The 20946-nt window shown below is 40.0% G+C and overlaps 1 protein-coding gene across 6 annotated transcripts; it reads left to right on the forward strand.

Moving 5' to 3' along the window:
- The first annotated feature begins 294 nt into the window (after positions 1-294).
- ccdc73 (coiled-coil domain containing 73) lies at positions 295-20211 on the forward strand. Of its 6 annotated transcripts, none has more exons than XM_029759065.1 (20): positions 295-313; positions 4010-4077; positions 4352-4447; positions 4548-4685; positions 6141-6212; positions 6413-6484; positions 7061-7096; positions 7318-7392; positions 7902-7940; positions 8401-8536; positions 9390-9469; positions 9831-9956; positions 10063-10122; positions 10407-10511; positions 11202-11312; positions 13333-13473; positions 13633-13816; positions 13981-15567; positions 15737-15864; positions 18421-20211. In XM_029759065.1, the coding sequence occupies exons 3-20, from the start codon at positions 4409-4411 to the stop codon at positions 18751-18753; spliced, it is 3462 nt and encodes a 1153-aa protein (XP_029614925.1). In that variant the 5' UTR covers positions 295-313; positions 4010-4077; positions 4352-4408; the 3' UTR covers positions 18754-20211. The 6 variants fall into 6 exon arrangements, with proteins under 6 accessions (XP_029614925.1, XP_029614927.1, XP_029614924.1 ...); XM_029759064.1 differs by lacking the exon at positions 295-313 and adding an exon at positions 1106-1139; XM_029759069.1 differs by lacking the exon at positions 295-313 and adding an exon at positions 1159-1408 and having other exon boundaries at positions 13633-13807.
- The last annotated feature ends 735 nt before the right edge of the window (positions 20212-20946 follow it).

The raw sequence follows: 20946 nt of genomic DNA on the forward strand, positions 1-20946 counted from the left end.
ATAGTTGTATGTAGTGAATAGTAGAACTAACTAGCATGGATTATTTTGTCAAAGAGCTCACTTTTACATTATTGGTGTCTTCTACTCAAAATACTACGCTAATACAGCGTCAAGCACACTTTGGAACAATTACACACTTGAACACTAGATGGCAGCCAGAGCAAATAAACGCTCGTGCCGTTTCGGTAAAATTATTTGTAATTACAATCTTTTGGTCAGTCTGAGTTTAAAAACGATTTGTCAGGTTTCTGCATCTTGTTTTGTATTCCCATTGTGATTGGTTCCTGAGCCCATAGGAGGACCACCTGAAATTGTAAGTTTTACGTTTAATAAGAACTTTTATGAACGTCCACTGTCCTCCAAGAGTTGCTGCATTTCCTCTTAACTTCAGTTGTTGCATTCACCTTGGTTGGAGAGCGAGGTAGCAGCAGCGTTCCCTTCCCTTTACAAAGGTAGAATAATGTGTACAGGTCTAGCCACACAGTGTGTATGGAATGCACTGTCACTCACCAGTCGTCGACCTATTGGGTTGCAGCCACCATACTTGGTTGGCTAGGGTCGTCACTAGTTACCACAGCCACAAAGTCATATACCCCGCCTATCTACAAATGTTCTTCTTAAAATGTGATTTAAAATCGTACCCTAACCTTTACCACACTGATAACATTATGCCTTACCTTAAATTAAAACCAAAATACAAATATTATGTTCATGAATTGTAACGATATAGCCAAGTTTTACTTTGTGGTTGTGGTAACTAATTGAAACCGTTGGCTAAGGTATGCCAGATATCTGTATATAATGACGAGATACCAATATACATGCCATAACAATGGAAGTCGTTGTCCCAAAGGCGGGAAGCTTAGGTCCAATAATATGCCCATAGAAACTCATTGGCTTTATTTTGGACAGATTTAGTCGAGGGTGAAACCTCTCGCTTCGCCTCTTCCTCTCTGGGTAGGCCTATATGTTGCTCAGTCAGTCTTCACTTCTCAACGACTTGTTCTAGATATGCTGCTGTGCATGTCAGAGCAGCGCCAAATTCAGTCCCGTTTTTCCTCGCGATATGAAAGTGTGTTCTGTGCACCCGCCTTTCCCCTGGCTGTGCGCGAGCTATGCTATGAATTTACCCAACAAAGGTAACTGACATGCTAGATAGCTAGGCCTACTAACTTTGTTACTAGCCATGTTTTTTTCATAAATGTAGCTCAACAAACAACACTGTCATTAGATATACTTTGAACCTTGCTAGAATATTTATTTAAAGTCGCTTATTGTGTATTCTAAAAAGTGTGCCTGTTTCTTCACATCTAACGTTACAACGGCAATCAGCTGAAAATGGTAAATCACCATGCTATGGCTAGCCAGCCAACGTTAGCTCGCTGGTAGTGGCAGAGGGGATCTAGCGGTAAGTCGATACCAGTGAATTGTTCTGGTCCTTAGGACTTGAAGACACGTTTAGGGAAAGTGATTTACAGGTAGCCCAGAGTTGAGTTGACCACTAACCAGGCATGGTATTGTAACGACCCTGGGTTTATAAGCGCGGAAATCGACTCTGCCGCTCGAGCATGCTTTTGCGGCACAGTCGATAGCGCGCCGGACTTCGGGCTTGAAGGTCGAGGGTTCGAGACCTGCTCCCTGCCTGTTCATTACAGTATATTCATTAGTCGGATTCCGCTACAAAACGCTTTTTAATGTTGCAAAACGTTTTGCAAAGGAAAACGTTAACTTCAAACGTTCAATGTCATGCAACGAAAACGAGGTTCTATTGGACAAATTAAAGTAGGCCCCTCCCCGTGCTGTTAAATTTGGTTCCTACTCTAAACTCTTTCTGTGACAGAACGTTTTCCAACAGAATCAGTCTAATGAATAGGGGCTCCCGGGTGGCGCAGCAGTCTAAGGCACTGCATCTCAGTGATAGAGGCGTTACTACAAACCCTGGTTCGATTACAGGCTGTATGACAACTGGCTGTGATTGGGAGTCCCATAGGGCGGCGCACAATTGGCCCAGCGTCGTCAGGGTTATGAGAGGGCTGGGATGTCCTTGTCCCATTGCGCACTAGTGACTCCTTGTGGTGGCCGTGCGCATGTACTCTGACTTCTGTCGCACGGCTGGCTTCCGGGTTAATGAGAGCAGTGTGTCAAGAAGCAGTGCGGTTGGTGGAGTCGTGTTTCAGAGGACGCATGGCTCTCAACCTTTGCCTCTCCCGAGTCCATACGGGAGTTGCAGCAATGGGACAAGACTGTAACTACCAATTTGGATATCACCAAAAAGGGGTAAAAGTAGTCCAAAAATAATAATAACCTTGCATTTTTGGTGCAAAACGGAAAACTGAAAAAGTAGGGAGAAATCGAACAAATATAAAACTAGATTGAAAGCATTGAGGCATTCAGAGAGATGTACAGGACACAATTAAATTAATTAATTTGATATTCCAAATCTAACACTTTTCCTTTATAGAGTAAGTGTTGAGAGTATTTTCACTCTATTTCTCAGAAGACTTAGCTATCTTAGATTATTTAAAGTCCTGAATCATATTTGGAACACAGAAAGCCAATGTCATACCTGGTTAGTGCTCAGTTTCAAATAAGGTAATGTTGAAGTGAATCAACCTTTTGATGTTGACATACAATGATAGTTTCTAAATAGTTTCTAAAATCTAGAATATTTTCTAAAATCACAAGTTGTTTATATTTCAATGTTAGAATGACCAAGGTTTTCAAAATATAGCACAATTAGTGTGTTTTATGATATTTTGAAAAACAATTCAGTTGTGCCATCAATGTAAGTGGGTACTTCTGTTCATCTCACAGTGCTAGTAACAATTACTGGTGAATGCATAGGATTCTTAGGCTACACATGCTGTAAACACAATAGGGATTATAGCCGGCAGGGATGATAAAACTATGCAGAAACAGACTGGCACAATTTTTTGAATGTTAGATATCAGTATATTGACCGAAAAAATATATGATAAGGTAAAAGACTATAGTTAAAAGTATGTTACTGCTTGGCTGATGCAAAAGCCCCCACCCACCAAAGGTGTTACTGTATCATTTTATTTAACCTTTATTTCAACATGGAGTCATATCCTGCATGTTCCTGTCATGTAGTTCCTGGTCATCTAAAGCTTTTAAAATCACCCCATAAATGAATCAGAATAATGAAAGTAATAGGCCTATGTTATTTTATTTGCACAGTATTTTATGTGGTATGAATCTATAATGCTTCTTCACATAGGATAATTAAGCAATAAGGCCCGGGGGGGTGTGGTATATGGCCAATACACCACGGCTATGAGCTGTTACGCATGGCGCAACGCGGAGTGCCTGGATACAGCCCTTAGCCGAGGTATATTGGCCATATACCACAAACCCCAGAGGTGCCTTATTGCTATTATAAACTGGTTACCAACATAATTAGAGCAGCAAAAATACATGTTTTGTCATACCCATGGTATACGATCTGAAATACCACGGCTGTCAGCTAATCAGCATTCAGGGCTCAAACCACCCAGTTTATAATCTCTAACAATGTTATTGAGTTCAGTAACCACCTCATGTAATTATGTAATTGTAGTATATGAGCCCTAAATACTTTGCTGTAGCTGTGCTTAAAGAATTTAAGTCAGAGTAGCATTCATGATAGATGACATTGTGATTAAATGCGTATTATCCTCACCTCAGGGCTTTGATTATGGCAGTGTTTTTTTTCTCAGTGCATTACAGGACAATAGTCATATAACTCACAAAAGGTCATACAGACTTCATGTTGCTGATGGGAATTATTCCGTTATATGGATGGTGTCCTTTTAATTTTGCTTTTCATGGTTTATAGAATTGTTTAATATCTGCTCAAGTGAATCAGTGGAGAGGCAAATAAAGACATTGGCCCCCCAGGTCACAATGTCATTTATGATAGTAGCAAATTCTAACGGGATCATTTAATCCCTGCACATGATTGAGTACGGTGCAGGTTAAATGGAGAAAATACTCTCTTCTATTAAAGGATCATCGGCAGTGGAGACCTACTTAAAAAGTCAGTCATGATGAGGACACAGGGGGCCATCTACACAGGTCATATTAAATAACTTATATAATTTAGAAACTGAATGACAGGGCAATTTGTCCATTTAGTGTTATGGCTCTGACCCCTATTAGAGTCTCAGGACAGCTTAATTTCCACCTTGATGGGTTGAATAACTACTACCAAATCACTGCACTGTATCCCCCTGCAATGCTGTTTACTTAGTGACTGAATAGTATAAATAATGTTTTAATGCTGTAGGCCTATACCAAATATAGTTTGTTGTACACACTTATCATTCAATATTTATTTTCTACTTTACAGAAGTTATCAGGGCGTTAAAGAGTCCCAACAAAACCTTCTCCTGACCTGAACATCTTGATGGATGTCAGTGCAGACTCAGGGAAACGCCCCACCACGGTAAGCTAGGGTTACTGCAGAAATACATACATTATGATAGACTGCATATGTCTATGCTTGTTTGCATACCTTACAATAAAACTATTATTGTTCTCTTTAGACTGGAGGACACGACTTTGAAAAGGAGCTGTCGTTATCATATACCCCTAACGAGACAGACAGTGGCACCATTTCCTTACATGTTTTGGAGTTTAAAACAATTCTTCATGAAGCAGTGGAAGAACTACATATTCACAGGGTACTTTGATTTATACATATCCTTCAAATATCTCTTGATGTTATAGTAACATAAAGACAGATAATAGCTTTCATCATTCTCTGAAATTGTTACAGGAATTACAACATAAAACAAAATCGTTATATTTTCAGGAATGTCTCCACAATAACAACTTCCTCTTCATCCCATTGTTTACCAGGAAGAGCTCAGACACTTACGGCTCTATTTGGTCAAGTCATGAGGAACTGGGGAGTGTAATTTCGTAGGAGGTATATTATGAGTTTTCAGAGGAAGCTCACAGCCCTTTTTGGCCATCTGGACACAAGCCAGCTGTAGTTGCACATCTGAACGGGGTCATGCAAGCAAAGACCTGGTGAATTCATGTCTTTGCTTGTAAAAAGGGTACCCTGGAGCAAGCACTTTAAACCTGACACTGGACATGTTTAAAGGTTATAAGAGGAAAATAAACCATTGGCTCTCACATTTTATTGTTATTATCATGTTTCTGGGACAAAAACATTTAATCAATATGATCCTCAGGCATGCTGTTAAAGTAACACTTTGTAGTTCTTGGGTTTATTGGTGTGATGTTAAAAGCATAACATGTCATGTCAGACTATCTTACGCCGGCCAAATTTGTTTTCATATACATTGTGAAGATGCAATAGTGGCAAATAGTTATAACTACACCAATTTAAAATTATAATAAGGATGATTAGGGGCATGAAGTTAAAGTTTGGGCATCTCATTGATCTGCCTGCATTCCGACTCCAGGCGTAATCCAGATGTTTTTATGCCTTGACTATGAAGAGATTAAATGAAAACCAATGGCAGGCATTTATCTGATTTTTGAATACTGTGTTATGAATTTTCATATAATAGGGTGAGTCACATACAGTGTTCAGATTGCATATGGGATAGGCCTGATATTTACAGTGTGTTGTGGCTCAGGCCTTATTTGATCTGCTGTTGCCTCCTCTGATTTACTTAGATAACCAAGTTTAATAGCCTATTTACTGCCCCTCCCCCATCAAATCAGTATTCCTCTGCAAACTAACAGCTTTATCTTGTGTGCACTTTTCAAGTATGCCATGCTGGTAGCATAGTTTAATGGGAACTTATAAATAAACTCCATGAGCCAACTCCCACACCCATATAAAAAGTCCCTAGATCTAGGAAAGCAATTGACTTTTACCTGCCTTCCAGGGCTGAGGGAGGATAAGGATGGCTTTGCACTAATATCACCACTAATGTACTGCTACTTTCCCAAAGATATTGGGGTGAACTACTGAAACTCAATTCAAAGTTGAGCCTCCCTCTTTGAATGTATTCTGTGGACCGTATAAAACTCCATCTTTAAGAAAAATATATTGGTATTTTTCATGATATTACTTTAATGCTAAGAATACTGTACTACTGTGAAATCTGTGAGATTTACTATGTATTTCTAATATTTGTATTGTCTTTTTGCTTCAGGAGGCTGAAACTCGGTATGAAGAGCAGATTAGTAAACTTGTGTTGGAGAAGCAGGAATTAGAATGGCAGAAGGTACGGTATGTGCCTAGTTAGACAAGTTGTCTCCTAATTGGGCTTGTTGAATGAGACAGCTGCAAATATTTGACTGATGCTTTACTCATTATTGTCAGTGTGCTTGCTTAAGCTAGCTAAGTAAAAAATAACAATTATTTAATTATCAGTTCACCTCTTGAATTATTATCTGAGTTAATGTAATGCCTTCTTTTTTGTAGGAATCCCTTCAACATCAAATTGACAACATGGCAAATCAACATACGGAGTCTCTTGCCAATGTTAAAAAACAGGTGATTTTCTCAGCGCCATTGTTCCTATTGGGTGCAGCAAAATCATATACTATGTTGCTGCAGTGCTCTTTTGCTTCTGTGTAAGGGCAAGTAGAAAGGGCACATACGATCAACCTTTACAATGGCGAATGTGCATAAAGATGGAGGAATTCAGAATCAACGTCATTATTTTAGCGCTGCCCACATAGTTTTTAAAGTACGGCACGCAACATTGTTCAATGTGCCAGTAAATCAGCGCAATAAACTTTTCTGTTTTTTCAAATTGCTGCCATCTTGGAGCTAATATTGGGATCATGTATGCTGTGCTAAGGACGATACAAACAAAAAGTAATGGAGAGCAACGTACAATACGGCAAACTTAGCAAATTAAGTATTTGTGGTAAGTACATGGGGGCCGCCATCTTTATGCACCTTCGCCATTGATGTATGTGGATCTGGTGAACTAAAAACAATGTAACCAGCTTTAATTTGAGTTAAAATGATGTCTAACTTTGGTTTATAGTTTGGTGACATTTGTTTCTGATGTCATGATCATAAAAATTTTGCAATCTGTTGAATTTTTTCCCCTGAATTAAGTTTCAGTCCAAAATCAGAGGGGTCGAAGATGAAAGGGTATGATACTCTTTAATTATTTTATTGATACTCTTTTTTTTAATTACATTTTTCACAACATACTGTGTCACTAAAGGTCATTGTTTCATATTGTTTTGTTCGAATGCAGTAATTCAGTGATGCAAAAATGACTGAGTTTAGTTTAGACTTAACAAATACAATCTATTCTATTTATTCTAATAAACTAAACAATTGTGTTCTGTGGCAATGTTCCGTTGAAGGGAAAGCACCAGCTGACAGCCGAGTTAAAGGACAAGGAGATCAACAGTCTGAAGGAGGAACTGAAATTGTTCCAGGTAACGTTTCTAGGAAACACACACACCCAGAGGGAGCAGGATAGCTCTCCATTCCTCCCTGTTCGTCCCATTTGGAGGCTTTGGGTGAACTTTGGGAAGCGCTATCCCACCACTGATGTTCTGAGTTGGGGTGTGTGTGAAATAGACTCTGGGGTGAGACAGCTAAGGTGATATATGGCAGTCGCCATGGTCCACTGCATTACCAACCTAACCCTGCGATTGGGCAATAACGTCTCTTTTTGATATTTTATTTTGTAGTATTATAATGGACTTCTTGGTTATATTATGGCATAATTGTGTTGACTTTGTTTTATGTCATATCTTAAACCATTTTAATTCCATGTGTTTGTAGTGTGAGTTAAATTTGAAAGAGTTTGTGTTTCTATTGAATGTTATTTGCACGTGTGTGAGGCTTTGGTTATACTATAACATTTCCCTGAAAGTCTGCACCATAGTTGTCATGAAATCTTGATGAAAAACATAACTGTCTTTTTACTACTGTTTTACAGTTGTTCAAGTACAGTTTGGAGAAGAAATTAAGCGAGCTGGTAAGGATTCCAATTATAGAAATTGTTGACAGGGGAGAGTGGGAGTGGGCGGAATTAAAGAGGAGGATGAGGAGAGGGAATGGCTCATCAGGAGTAACGGATAGGGAGTGTGTGACACTTGAACCGCCAGTGCAGCCGAGAAAATATCACTATTAAAATATTTTATAACTGAGCCTCGCTCTGTTTAACCTTCCAGTGGCTAAGAAAAAATGTGTCTTGATACAGACAATCAAACAATAATGACAGCGATGAACAATAAAAGGCTCTCAGGCATGTGTCAAGTTGACTCCTTATCTCTAGGAGGGGAGCCGGTGGCCAAGATGTTAAACAAAGGTCCTCTCAGCCCAAAGTGACTGCAAACTCTTTCCCAGTGTCCTCCTCCTTTGTGGTAGCTGATTGAGGAAAATCATACCAATCCTGACCATTCTACTGAGAGAACCTACTGTACTGCTTATTACAGAAGCTGCAGCTGCAGCTGCAGACCCAGACCAAAGACAGCCACCTGAATCAACTAGGGGAGGTGGAGAAGAGGTTTGGGGCTCTCTCCAGACAGTGTGCCATGGTCAAGCAGGCCCACGAGAAGCTGGAGCAAAATGGTATGCCCGCCACAGCCATGCCCACTAGCACATTTAGACAGTGTATTTTATGTAACACTTAAGTTGCTCTTATACCTGTGCAGAGCAACTTAAAGGTGCAATATGTAACTTTTTGGGCGACCTGACAAAATCCACATGGAAATGTGAGTTTTTTTTTGTGTCTTTTACCTTTGGTTTTGTACACCAGCTTCAAACAGCTGAAAATACAATATTTTGGTTTATGGAAAAGATACTTCACAGCAGTTTAGATGGTACAATGTTTCTCTACACTATACTTGCTTGTTTTGTCACATAAACTGAAATTGGACAAACTATTAGCATTTTAGTGACCAGGAAATGGCGGCGCGATTTCTGCATAGTGTAAAGTGTTAGTTACCATATGTTTTCAAATCAAGACTTTCCCCAAGACTAACAGATATTCACCAGTACGGTGGTGGCCTTTTTTAATCTGAGAAACCTCAACGTGTTTTGTTATTATGACGTCTGATAACAGTGGCAGGCCATACATTATCAGGTAGCCATAGCCGTTCTTGTCTGACATTTAACCCGTAACTCTGTTGTACTTATATCGCCCTGATTTTTTTTTTAACATGTTAATCTTTTGCCCCTAAACCATAGTATCACTATTTATGTAAAGTGGTGATACAGTTACGGTGGGGCCAGCAACTGCTGTTCATTTAAAGGAGATAGGAAACATTTGTCTGCCTTGTGGAGTTAGTCTGGAAATTGTTACTTTTCCATGTGGAGTAAAGAAAATAGCTACACATAAATCCCAGAAATAGTTCATTATTTTGTTAATTAATTAATTTAGTTCAACAAGCTTCCATTTGTGGACTCTTGATCCCTCTTACAGTTGAAGATGCCATGAGACTCAATAAGAAACTAACCTCTGTCAATAGAAAACAAGAATCCACAATCATCTCCTTAAAACAGGTGAGACATGATTTAAAATGTTACATCATCAGAGAATACAGATTGCTGTGTGGAGGGTAAGATTAGGGAGAGCAGGCAGTACCTGGAGGTGTAACTCAAATATTTCCCTGCCTCGGAGATCAAAGAAGACAATATATAATTGCTGTGCCGTATCTCTGTAATAGACATGCAGAGTATGCACAGTGCTAAAGGGAACAGTGATCTGTTAAGTAGCAGAGACTGAAGGTTACACATATTTTACCATGACGTAGTTTTGTTACTGTTCCGTCTTATGGATGTGGATCTGAGTTTTGGGCTTAATAACCATGTTAGTATCCCACTTTGAAAGTTAAGGCACTCATATGTTACTTTCTTCGTCAAGGATGTGGAGGAACTTAATAACAAGCTTATAAAGGCCAAAGTGACATCTATGGGTAGATCTGAAGAGAACTGCAACCTCACAGTCAAAGAGCAAAACATACAGCAACTCCAACACAGGCTGCATGTGGTAAAAGTTATTTTTTGGGATATATTAGTTTTTATCTTAATTTACTTGTATATCAAGACAACATTAATTAAATGTTAATAATTCAATAGGTTTTTGTATTTTTCAGGAAACTGAAATGAATAAAAAACTCAGAGATGAGCATACAACTGAAAGAAATGGAAAAAAGGTCAGAATCAATTCCCCTCCACCCTACATAGCATAGTATATTACATATCCAACCCCTTTCCCCCAATTACCCCATAATGATGTGGGTTGCTCGATGGGGTGAAAATGTTAAATGGTTACATTTGATGAATTTGGGGGAAGTGTGTCAGTGTAAAATAAAGATGGTTGGCTTGTGGGGGTTGGGAGGGGGATTTCCACACAGGGCAGGCAAGCGGTTGTGCTGTATGTCATTAACACAGCCCCCACCCCCTGTGTGTGTGTGTGTGTGTGTGTGTGTGTGTTCAGGAGGTGATGAACTCCCTACAGCTTGCCCAGCAGCTTCTGCTGACACAGACTCAGGCTGTGAGGCGAGTGGAGCTGGAGCTTCAAGCACAGCGAGAGGAGTACCAGGTCAGGACTTTGAGCAATTATTAGTCTCTCTTAGTTTCTAACAAACAAACTAAGCTAAAGATAAGGATGCTTTTATCTTTTTTGATGATTAAAAATAAATTGTTTAGTTTATATATTCATAATATGAATATGTTATTCTGCTCTATAACAGCTTATAGCATGTTTTAATACACCCATGACTTATAAGGGAATTGAAAGACAAAAAGTGTATGATACATTTTCTGAAAATATAACAATTTGAAAGGTTTGATTTAAGTGAACAGATTGTACATGGTTAAATACAAAACGGTAGAATAAAAACACTTCCTCTTAGTCACAGAACAAAGGTTTCTTACATAATTTAAATGATTACGGCGTGAAGTTCTACAAGGACATAAATAAATGATGGTGCTCACAGCACATAAAGATGATGGAGTGCATTGTATATCACACTTTACACAATAGAACACACAATGTGCAACTGGATGATAGTGTGTTTATTCTGCCTTTAAAAACGCTTGTCTTTTACTCGCCCCTCTACCCCGTTTTAATTCACCTTCATTCATTTATTAAAATCATTATTAACATGACACAGCCCAGCTGATTTGTATTAGCTTCTCTGTGTGTTTAAAACCCTCTGTCCAGGTTAAATAAACACATAAAAATGTATTATTGCATTAAAAATCTCTCGGGTGATTAATTTTATTGCAGGCCCTTAAAAGAGAACATGAAGTGATCCAAGAGAAGATCCAGGAAAAAGAAGACAGATTCACTCATCTGCTGGAGGAGTACAGAAATTGTAGAATGATCTGGGAAAATGAGGTATCACTGAATATTGTCAAATACAGTTGAAAATATGTTGTTGTGATGTACTGGCACATTTATTTAATGGACAAAGGCTCTCTTGTGATGTAAAACTAAACTAGGTATGCTATATTTATGTGTTTTTATTTCACATACAGTTGAAGTCACTTAGGATGGAGTCATTAAAACTTGTTTTTCAACCACTCCACACATTTCTTGTTAACAAACTATAGTTATGGCAAGTCGGTTAGGACATCTACTTTGTGCATGACACAAGTCATTTTTCCAACAATTGTTTACAGACAGATTATTTCACTTATAATTCACTGTATCACAATTCCAGTGGGTCAGAAGTTTACATACACTAAGTTGACTGTGCCTTTTAACAGCTTGGAAAATTCCAGAAAATAATGTCATGGCTTTAGAAGCTTCTGATAGGCTAATTGACATCATTTGAGTCAATTGGAGGTGTACCTGTGGATGTATTTCAAGGCCTACCTTCAAACTCAGTGCCTCTTTGCTTGACGTCATGGGAAAATCAAAAGAAATCAGCCAAGACCTCAGAAAAAAATTTGTTGACCTCCACAAGTCTGGTTCATCCTTGGGAGCAATTTCCAAATGCCTGACGGTACCACGTTCATCTGTACAAACAATAGTACGCAAGTATAAACACCATGCGACCACGCAGCTGTCATACCGCTCAGGAAGGAGATGCGTTCTGTCTCCTAGAGATGAATGTACTTTGGTGCAAATCAATCCCAGGACAACAGCAAAGGACCTTGTGAAGATGCTGAAGGAAACATGTACAAAAGTATCTATATCCACAGTAAAAAAACAAACATTTTTTTTAACATTTTAGTCATTTAGCGGACGCTCTTATCCAGAGCGACTTACAGTAGTGAGTACATACATTTCATACCATTTCATGCATCTTTTTTTTTTGTACTGGCCCCCCGTGGGAATCGAACCCACAACCCTGGCGTTGCACACACCATGCTGGCATTGCACACACCATGCTCTACCAACTGAGCCACAGGGAAGAGTTATGTCCCATATCGACATAACCTGAAAGGCTGCTCAGCAAGGAAGAAGCCACTACTCCAAAACCACCATAAAAAAGCCAGACTACGGTTTGCAACTGCACATGGAGACATAGATCGTACTTTTTGGAGAAATATCCTCTGGTCTGATGAAACAAAAATAAAACTGTTTGGTCATAATGACCATCGTTATGTTTGGAGGAAAAAGGGGGATGCTTGCAAGCCGAAGAACACCATCCCAACCCGTGAAGCACGGGGGTGGCAGCATCATGTTGTGGTTGTGCTTTGCTGCAGAAGGGTGCACTTCACAAAATAGATGGCATCATGAGGATGGAAAATTATGTGGATATATTGAAGCAACATCTCAAGACATCAGTCAGGAAGTTAAAGCTTGGTCGCAAATGGGTCTTACAAATGGACAATGACCACAACCATACTTCCAAAGTTGTGGCAAAATGGCTTAAAGACAACAAAGTCAAGGTATTGGAGTGGCCATCACAAAGCCCTGACCTCAATCCCATATAAAATTGGTGGAGGTAACTGAAAAAGCGTGTGCGAGCAAGGAGGCCTACAAACCTGACTCAGTTACACCAGCTCCGTCAGGAGGAATGGGCCAAAATTCACCCAACTTATTGTGGGAAGCTTGTGGAAGGCTAACTGAAACGTTTGACCCAAGTTAAACAATTTAAAGGCAATGCTACCAAATACTAATTGAGTGTATGTAAACTTCTGACCCACTGGGAATGTGATGAAAGAAATAAAAGATGAAATAAATCATTCTCTCTACTATTATTCTGACATTTCACATTCTTAAAATAAAGTGGTGATCCTAACTGACCTAAAACTGAATTTTTACTAGGATTAAATGTCAGGAATTGTGAAAAACTGAGTTTAAATTTATTTGGCTATGGTGTATGTAAACTTCTGACTTCAACTGTAGCTATCTGAACACACTATTAAAGTGTTACATTACTTTTGAATTGCATGTGCTTAAACAGAAACTGACATTACAAGAGAGGATCCAGTCAGAGCACCAAGACCTGAGATCTGTAAAGGAGGCTTATAACCACCTTCATGAGCAACACACAGAACTATCATCCCGTGCTATACTGCAAGCAGAACACATAGTGGGACTAGAGGTGAGACAGCAACATTTCCCAAATCAAAATAGGAGCTATATATGCTGATATACAATGCTGATTAATAAAGGAAAGGCCTATGTTTAATTGCAGTATTTCAGCCTCACACCGTGAATAACTCAATAACACTCTGTTGTCTGTTTTGATTCACCGATACAGAGTGGGATGAAGGACTATGTTAAAGACAATGAGAATCCAATGGGTGAAAACCGAGATCAATCCGCTAAGGATGAATATGTCTCAAAGGACGTTTGTAGAGTGGACACAGTTGTAGTGGGTGAAGTGGCTCAAACAGCGGAAAGTGACTCTACACAGGAGAATCTAGATGTTACAGGTGTGTCAGGTAATGTGGTGATCCACTTCAATTGCATGATAGATTGCCATTGTTTTAAAATTAATTGCAGATTTAATTGTGACATTGATGTAGGTGCAATGAATGAACATCAATAATACATTTTTGGGAAATGTATTATTGATGTTGTTTGACTATGTGATTTACCTACACAGACCAAAGCAGGGAAGTCAGTTGTTCGGAGACTGTGATTGATGACTCCCCACAGACAGCCCACTGTAAGGTTATCGACAGTGTACAGGCCACCCATGGTTCCAATCCAGATCGGTCCACAGACGTAGAGGGAGGTGGAAAGAGCTGTCAGGGTGAAGACAAGCCTACCTCAGTGCTCCAGCCACCAGCAGGAAGTCTGAAGGGGTTGGCTTCTCTCCAGTCTGGATCTGCAGACAGTCTGACCACGGTCACAGACGTGGTCCATGTGCTGAGTATTTGCGGAATAGGAGAAGGTCAGCCAACTGACTCAAACAACAAACGTAGCTCCAGTGATTTCAATTATCCATTCTGCAGTTTGATTAATAATGTCTGCTCGTCCAGCAACGTCCATCTGAGCGACAAAGGTGACTCTATGAGTGGGCTATCTGGCTTTGAGAACAGTTCTGTTTATGGTGCGCTAAACAGTGACCCAGTGGCTGGAGGAACAAGGGATGGAGAGCAAGAACAGAGTGTGTATACACCAGAGATGACAACCAGCCAGACAGTTAATAAACACAGAGGCAGACAGAAAAGCACATCATTTCAGAACATTGACCCAGTCCAAGCTGTGACCCCATTGGCAGTCTCACAGTCAGATCCATGCAACTTTCTCCTTCAGAAGGTCGTTGAAATCCATGAAATAAGATGTCACACGCCAGAGGCCAATGAGGTCAACATCCTTTCAGAGTCACCTAGCAGCTCATTACCAGCCTCAGCCCAACAACACAGCAACACACACATTGAGAATCCGACAGAACAAGAGACAATCGGCACATCTTGTCTTCCATCACAGCCCCTGAACCTGCCACAGCAAATCAATCCCCATGGTGTTGTTGCACAGGACTGTACTCAGTCTGACTGTAATATTGGAACCAAGGAGCCTGAGGACAAGCATGAACAACCAGCTAGAGACTGTGTGCCAGTAACTGAGGATGCACTCTATCCTAATTGTCAGGAAACCTTACCAGAGAGTGGCGATCTCAATGTGAGCCCTGATGCTGGAACCCATGTAGATCCTGAGCAACCTTCTTCAGATGTTAATTTGGACGTTGACGGGCCTGTTAGATCACAGTCCCAACCATGTCCAGTGGCTATGAACTCACCACAGTCTGAGAGGGTTCATGAAGGCCACTGCTGTAACTCTACAGTGGAGGAGAAGTTGAGACCACAACACGCCAATGACAAAGATATTGAAGTCAAGCACAACAACCCAGCGACCTCCAAACCCCCAAGCGATGAGACAGATCTCTCCCCCAAAAGCAATCATTCAAAACAATCTTGTCTGCTGAAAACTGAGGAGAAAACATCTGAAACCATTGACTATTCGTTTCTAGCAAGCAACAAAAGATATCGATCATCATTTGAGTTAACTTCAGAGAAGAGGGACATACATTCCAGGAACATGCACAGCATCGTAATTAGTCAAACAACCCCGACATGCCAGATATCCCCAGTGTCTGACCTGAAAACTAAACTGTCCTCTGGATTCCAAGAGCCTCCTTCTCCATTCACAATACCCATCTTTCTAAAGGGCAAGCAAAATACCAGTGGTGAGTGAGGCAATCATTTAGAGTAGTCTAGTGTAAAGATTGTGGTATTTTCAAATAATCTTTCTTGTTTTGTGGCTTCATGATTGCCTCCCTGAGATCGGCATACCTGCATTTTTTTTAACTGTATCAGATTGGCTTGAGTATATCTTCCATTCCCTCTGTCATTTAGATCCATCAATGATGACTAGGTCTGCAAACTTGCACAACCCTCCCAGCCTCCTGACGTCCCACAAGAGAGATCATCAAGGGGAATGGAACACCATTAGAGAGACCTTTTATGAAATGTCAGCAGAAAAAGTGAGTTGATATACAGTATCTAAGGAGCAGGGGGGAAAACCCTAGTGAGCTAAACTCGCAGCTATGCAGAGCAATGAAGTTAAAAAGTGTGCTTCAAGTTTATTTCCATTTCCAAAAACGTTTCAGCAGGGTGGAATGAGGTTGATAGTCTCAGTGTATTCATCACGTAGAGCAGGGTTGTCGAACAAGTTTTTCCCCGGAGGCCGCATTCGGTCTTCAACAACCGTCGGAGGGCCGCACTGAAATGTTTTTATATTTCCTTGCCTTCAAAAATGACAAAGAATAGTCCTCTATCTATAGTTTTATGAATTTTCTAAGCTCCCTGACTGTTTAGTGATTATTAGTGAGCTGGACAGTCAATAAACTCTATGAATATAAGTCCATTATCATGTCTACACAGTTTAGATTATAAAGTATACTGAACAAAAATATAAACGCAACATTAAAGTGTTGGTCCCATGTATCATGAGCTGGAATCAAAGATCACAGAAATGTTCCATATGCACAAAAATCTTATTTCTCAAAAATGTTGTGTACAATTTTTTTTACATCCCTGTTAGTAAGAATTTATCATTTGCCAAGATAATCCATCCACCTGACAGGTGTAGCGAATCAAGAAGCTGATTAAACAGCATGATCATTACACAGGTGCATTTTGTGCTGGGGACAATAAAAGACACTCTAAAATGTGCAGTTTTGTCACACAACACAATGCCACAGATGTCTCAAGTTTTGAGGGAGTGTGCAATTGTTATGCTGACTGCAGGAATGTCCACCAGAGCTGTTGCCAGAGAATTGAATGTTAATTTGTCTACCATAAGTCGCCTCCAACGTCGTTCTAGAGAATTTGGCAGTATGTCCAACCGGCCTCACAACCGCAGCCCACTTGTAATCACGCCACCTCAAGACCTCCACATCAGGCTTCTTCACTTGCTGAATCATCTGAGGGGGGAGGGGGTGCTGAGGAGTATTTCTGTCTGTAATAAAGCCCTTTTGTTGGGAAAATCGAATTCTGATTGGCTGGGCCTGGCTCCCCAGTGGGTGGGCCTGGTTTCCAAGTGGGTAGGCATATGCCCTCCCAGACCCACCCATGGCTGCGCCCCCTGCCCAGTCATGTGAAATCCATAAACAATTTATTTCCATTGACTGATTTCCTTATATGAACTGTAACTCATTTAAAATCTTAGAAATTGTTGAATGGAGCTTTTATATTTTTGTTTAGTGTATATTGTTCGCCCCCCCCCCCAAAAAAAGTATACTTCAAAAAAATCTGTTTTACTGTAAACCACCTGCGGGCCGTATGTTTGACACCTTATCTCGACTCTGAAGGAATAGATTGGTAGACGGGATCAACCATGCTTGGGAATGTCTGAGATGTTGTTGAATCAACTCTTCCTCATATGTTTATAGGGAACCCTCATGCATATCTGTGACAGAAAACAGTCCAAACTATTGCAGATCGTTTCCTGTAAAACTGTATTTTTATTTTGTATCCAAGCCTCTGAGTTGAGGGTCACTAGGTCTGAGAGTTGAGGGTCACAGAGATGCTTCTGTTGAGGGGTGGGTTGTTCAACATGTAGAACTGACATAGCTAGATAGAGAATGGATTGGCTGTGGGAATAGGCTACCTAATGATACTTTGCTACTTCTCCTCACTCACTCACTTACTCTCTCATCACAATCATCGTATTGTGTCAGTCTGCTGTTTATCAGAGCCAGGTGCTGTAAATTGAGAGGAAAATAACCAAGCATGTCTAATGTAAAAGGGGAAAGACCCTCAATACACTAAGGGGACAATTGCAACAAATTTGATCTATTATTTAAGGCCAGATGGCTCATAACATTGTATTATAAACAACAAGGCACAAAGGTGAAAGATGGCAGCAGTGGAATACTATAGGGCAGGGGTGTTTTTAACCTGGGGTACTGCAAGGGATCCGCAAAAAAATATATAAAAATAATAAACTAGCAACAACAGAATAAACACATTTTGAATTACATACCTACAGTAGAGAAGAGGAGAATATCTTATTTCTAATGATGTCTACTTTATTTCTCAACTCCTAAATTGAGTAAATTACACTCACTGGAGCTAATTACACTCACTGGAGTATCTGACAGCTTTTAAAAAGCACCCATGAGTACCAGTCGTGGTAAGTGCCGCTGACTGCTGGTAAGCTTGCTTGACTTAGGGCTCTATTCAATCCGTATCGCGGAAGTACCTTTACATTTCTATTGTGCAGCAATACAGATTGAATAGAGCCCTTAATACGTTTTTGCCAACACATGGCTAGCTTTTGTTTAACCAGCTGAACAGCTGCTATTAGCGAAAATGTGTTTGAAGTTACCTTTTTATCTAATATGCTATGTAAGATGTCAAAATAATGGAAGACTATCTACCAAATTATTTCATTTTAAAAAGTTGATAACTTCTCCTCGCCATTCACCTGATTATAAGATTTGTTTCATTTATTTTGCTAGCATATGAGGGGGTCGCTGGTTTGACTGTACATTTTCACAGTGATGAACTGTAGGCTATTGTGTTAATTTCTGCAGGAAAGCAGAGATCACATCCCAGTCAGCTCTGCTTTGCCCATCATCACGACCCCTTCCTCTATGGGCAGCAGCAGGTTGTGGCAGGACTACCCCAGGACCGTTTCCTTTCCATGTCTCTCCAACAACAGCAGGTTGTGGCAGGACCTCCCCAGGACCGTCTCCTCTCCCTGTCACCCAAGCTTCTGCAGAGGGACTGCTTCTGAGGCTTTCCCACCCAGCTCACAGGACGACGAAGAGTCACAGCAATCCAACATCAGAGCCCAAATTGCTAAAATAGAGCCGTTCCTGTGCTCCGCGAGGTTGAGACTCCCAAAGAAACGCAAAATGGATTAAAGTGAAACTATGCAGTTGTAAAGAAGTACTAGAGTTGATTTCATTAAGTTATTGATCATTACATTAAGTTCACACTATCAAACTTGTTCAAACTATCAAATGTTCTGTTATTAAGATTTGAAAACACTTAAGGCAAGAAGGCATTGTTAAATGATTTTAAGTGGTTTCTTGTATATTTATTATTGGGTCTATTTATGGATTTCACCATATTTATTTATGAATCCATGCTGTTTGTTATTGACCTACAGTTCTGTATATTAAAAGTAGCCAAATGTTCAGTACCGGGCTTGTTTTAGCTCTATTGTCATAGACTTAAGAAGTACGTTTGAAAGGATAGTCAGCCGTATACGTTGCAATACGACGCACTGAAACAGAAAAACAAAGGTAGCAAGAAAATTGCTTTGCCTAATTGTTTACAAGCTAATTAACTCTTAATTACTCTACAACCAATCTGGTAGTGCCTCAGGGGGAATTTAATGAAGGAAACGCCACTTGTTTCCAGCAGTAGCACTAACACTGGGCAACTATAACTTGGGCTAATTGGAATACACAAGTATTAAACAAGAATCAATTAGTGCACATTAACCCAAATTAACAAATGCAAATTAGCTTCTCATTAAGTTTATGTCCCTCCTGTTAGGAAGCAGTAGAGACCATATGGGCACATGTTAGGGCGATACAGTTGACAACATATATTGCTCACGGGCCTCACTGGTCAAGATTAACAAGTGGATATTTTATTTCAACAAGTGTGGCAGGTGTAGAGAGTAGTGTTGTAAATAGAGAATAGAAAACTGGTCTTTCAACACAGCACTTATACTGTAACCATGGATAATTACGATTGGGATGATCACTTTGAAGTAGATGCCAGAAGATGCTGTCAAATTTACTCGCAAAAATATTTGACATTTTTGTCTAATTGAAATGCAGCAGAAATGTAAATGTCTATTTCCAATTTTTATAACTACAAAACCCTGGAAAATACAAACGGAAATAGAATGGCTTTTCAGCCAGTTACCCCTACAGACTCCACAAAGAAAACGATAATTCTCGTTTTGCTCCTACAGATCCTCAGTAGGCTTAATACTCAGGTTGTATTCCTCAACAAAATTCATTGCACAGCTAAAATCCACACACCTTCATCAGTAGCACAAGGTCTCTCCAAGCCGAGGTCCGTCTTACTGCACTTACCCATTATGAACACGTCAAAATGTTAATGCCCTCATAAAGAAGTCTTATGTGTTTGAGTGTCTCAGCCAGTGGTGGTGACCCCTGTCCTGAAACGGAGGGTGGGATATGGGGCAATATGGAGAGGGTCATTTTAATACACAGACAGATTATGAAGTGGTGGTCCTTTGAAACAGTCAATTACACTTGAGCGCGGGAGGACACCGATGTTAATTACCAGTTGGTTTTATATAGTGTGTAAATAAAGAGGCTGCTGACATTCACATTCCATCACTGTGTCCTCACTGAGTGCCAAGCAAATTAGCCAAGCCCCTGCTCTGCTCTTCTCTGTGTGCTCCACTGAGTCCTGTGCATTCAGCTAACATTAGAATAACATCCAGTGCAAACAAGGTTGAGGAAGGTGTTCTCTCTGGGAACAAGACACCCTGTTGAAACACATGCAAACATACAGTATAGTCTTCTTTCACTGGTGTGTGTGAATCACAGACCTCAATGATCGACTGTCATTTTTTTCAGCCCTTTCCTAAATATAATTTCAATGTCTTACATGGGCTATTGGTAATTTTTATATTTTTATATACTGTATAGACCAGAGAGACTGCTGTCTATCACAGGTGAGTGTGTGAGCGATAATTACTGCCAGAGTATGAAAACTAAGTTGAGTAAAACACTAGAAAACTTTGATGTGCTCAACATGTATTCCCACATTGGATATGAGCCTCAAACTCCAAACAAACACCTCGTCACACATCTTTACTGGTTGAGTCAAGTTTTGAGTTTACTCCTGATTTAAAGTCACGTTTTATTAAATAGTCTGTATAAGTGGGGAAAACATTTTATTTGCCAATTTTCTGTAATCTTTGACTGAACGGATCCCTCTAAATGCTCAGTGCGTGTGGAATATCATGAGGTTTTAGAGCTATTTTTTGTCATATTATGCCTCTTTACTTCAAAAGCCATCACAATAAATCCAACCAGGAAGTCTTATTAAATTGAGAAGAAAAT

Source organism: Salmo trutta, chromosome 7, assembly GCF_901001165.1.
Source record: "Salmo trutta chromosome 7, fSalTru1.1, whole genome shotgun sequence".
NCBI classification, from domain to species: Eukaryota; Metazoa; Chordata; class Actinopteri; order Salmoniformes; family Salmonidae; genus Salmo; species Salmo trutta.

Coding starts and splice junctions, on each gene's coding strand:
- ccdc73 (XM_029759065.1), top strand. CDS start 4,409: ATGGATGTCAGTGCAGACTCAGGGAAACGCCCCACCACG. Junction 6,213..6,412: donor AGGAATTAGAATGGCAGAAG/GTACGGTATGTG, acceptor TCTTTTTTGTAG/GAATCCCTTCAACATCAAAT. Junction 7,941..8,400: donor AGAAGAAATTAAGCGAGCTG/GTAAGGATTCCA, acceptor TGCTTATTACAG/AAGCTGCAGCTGCAGCTGCA.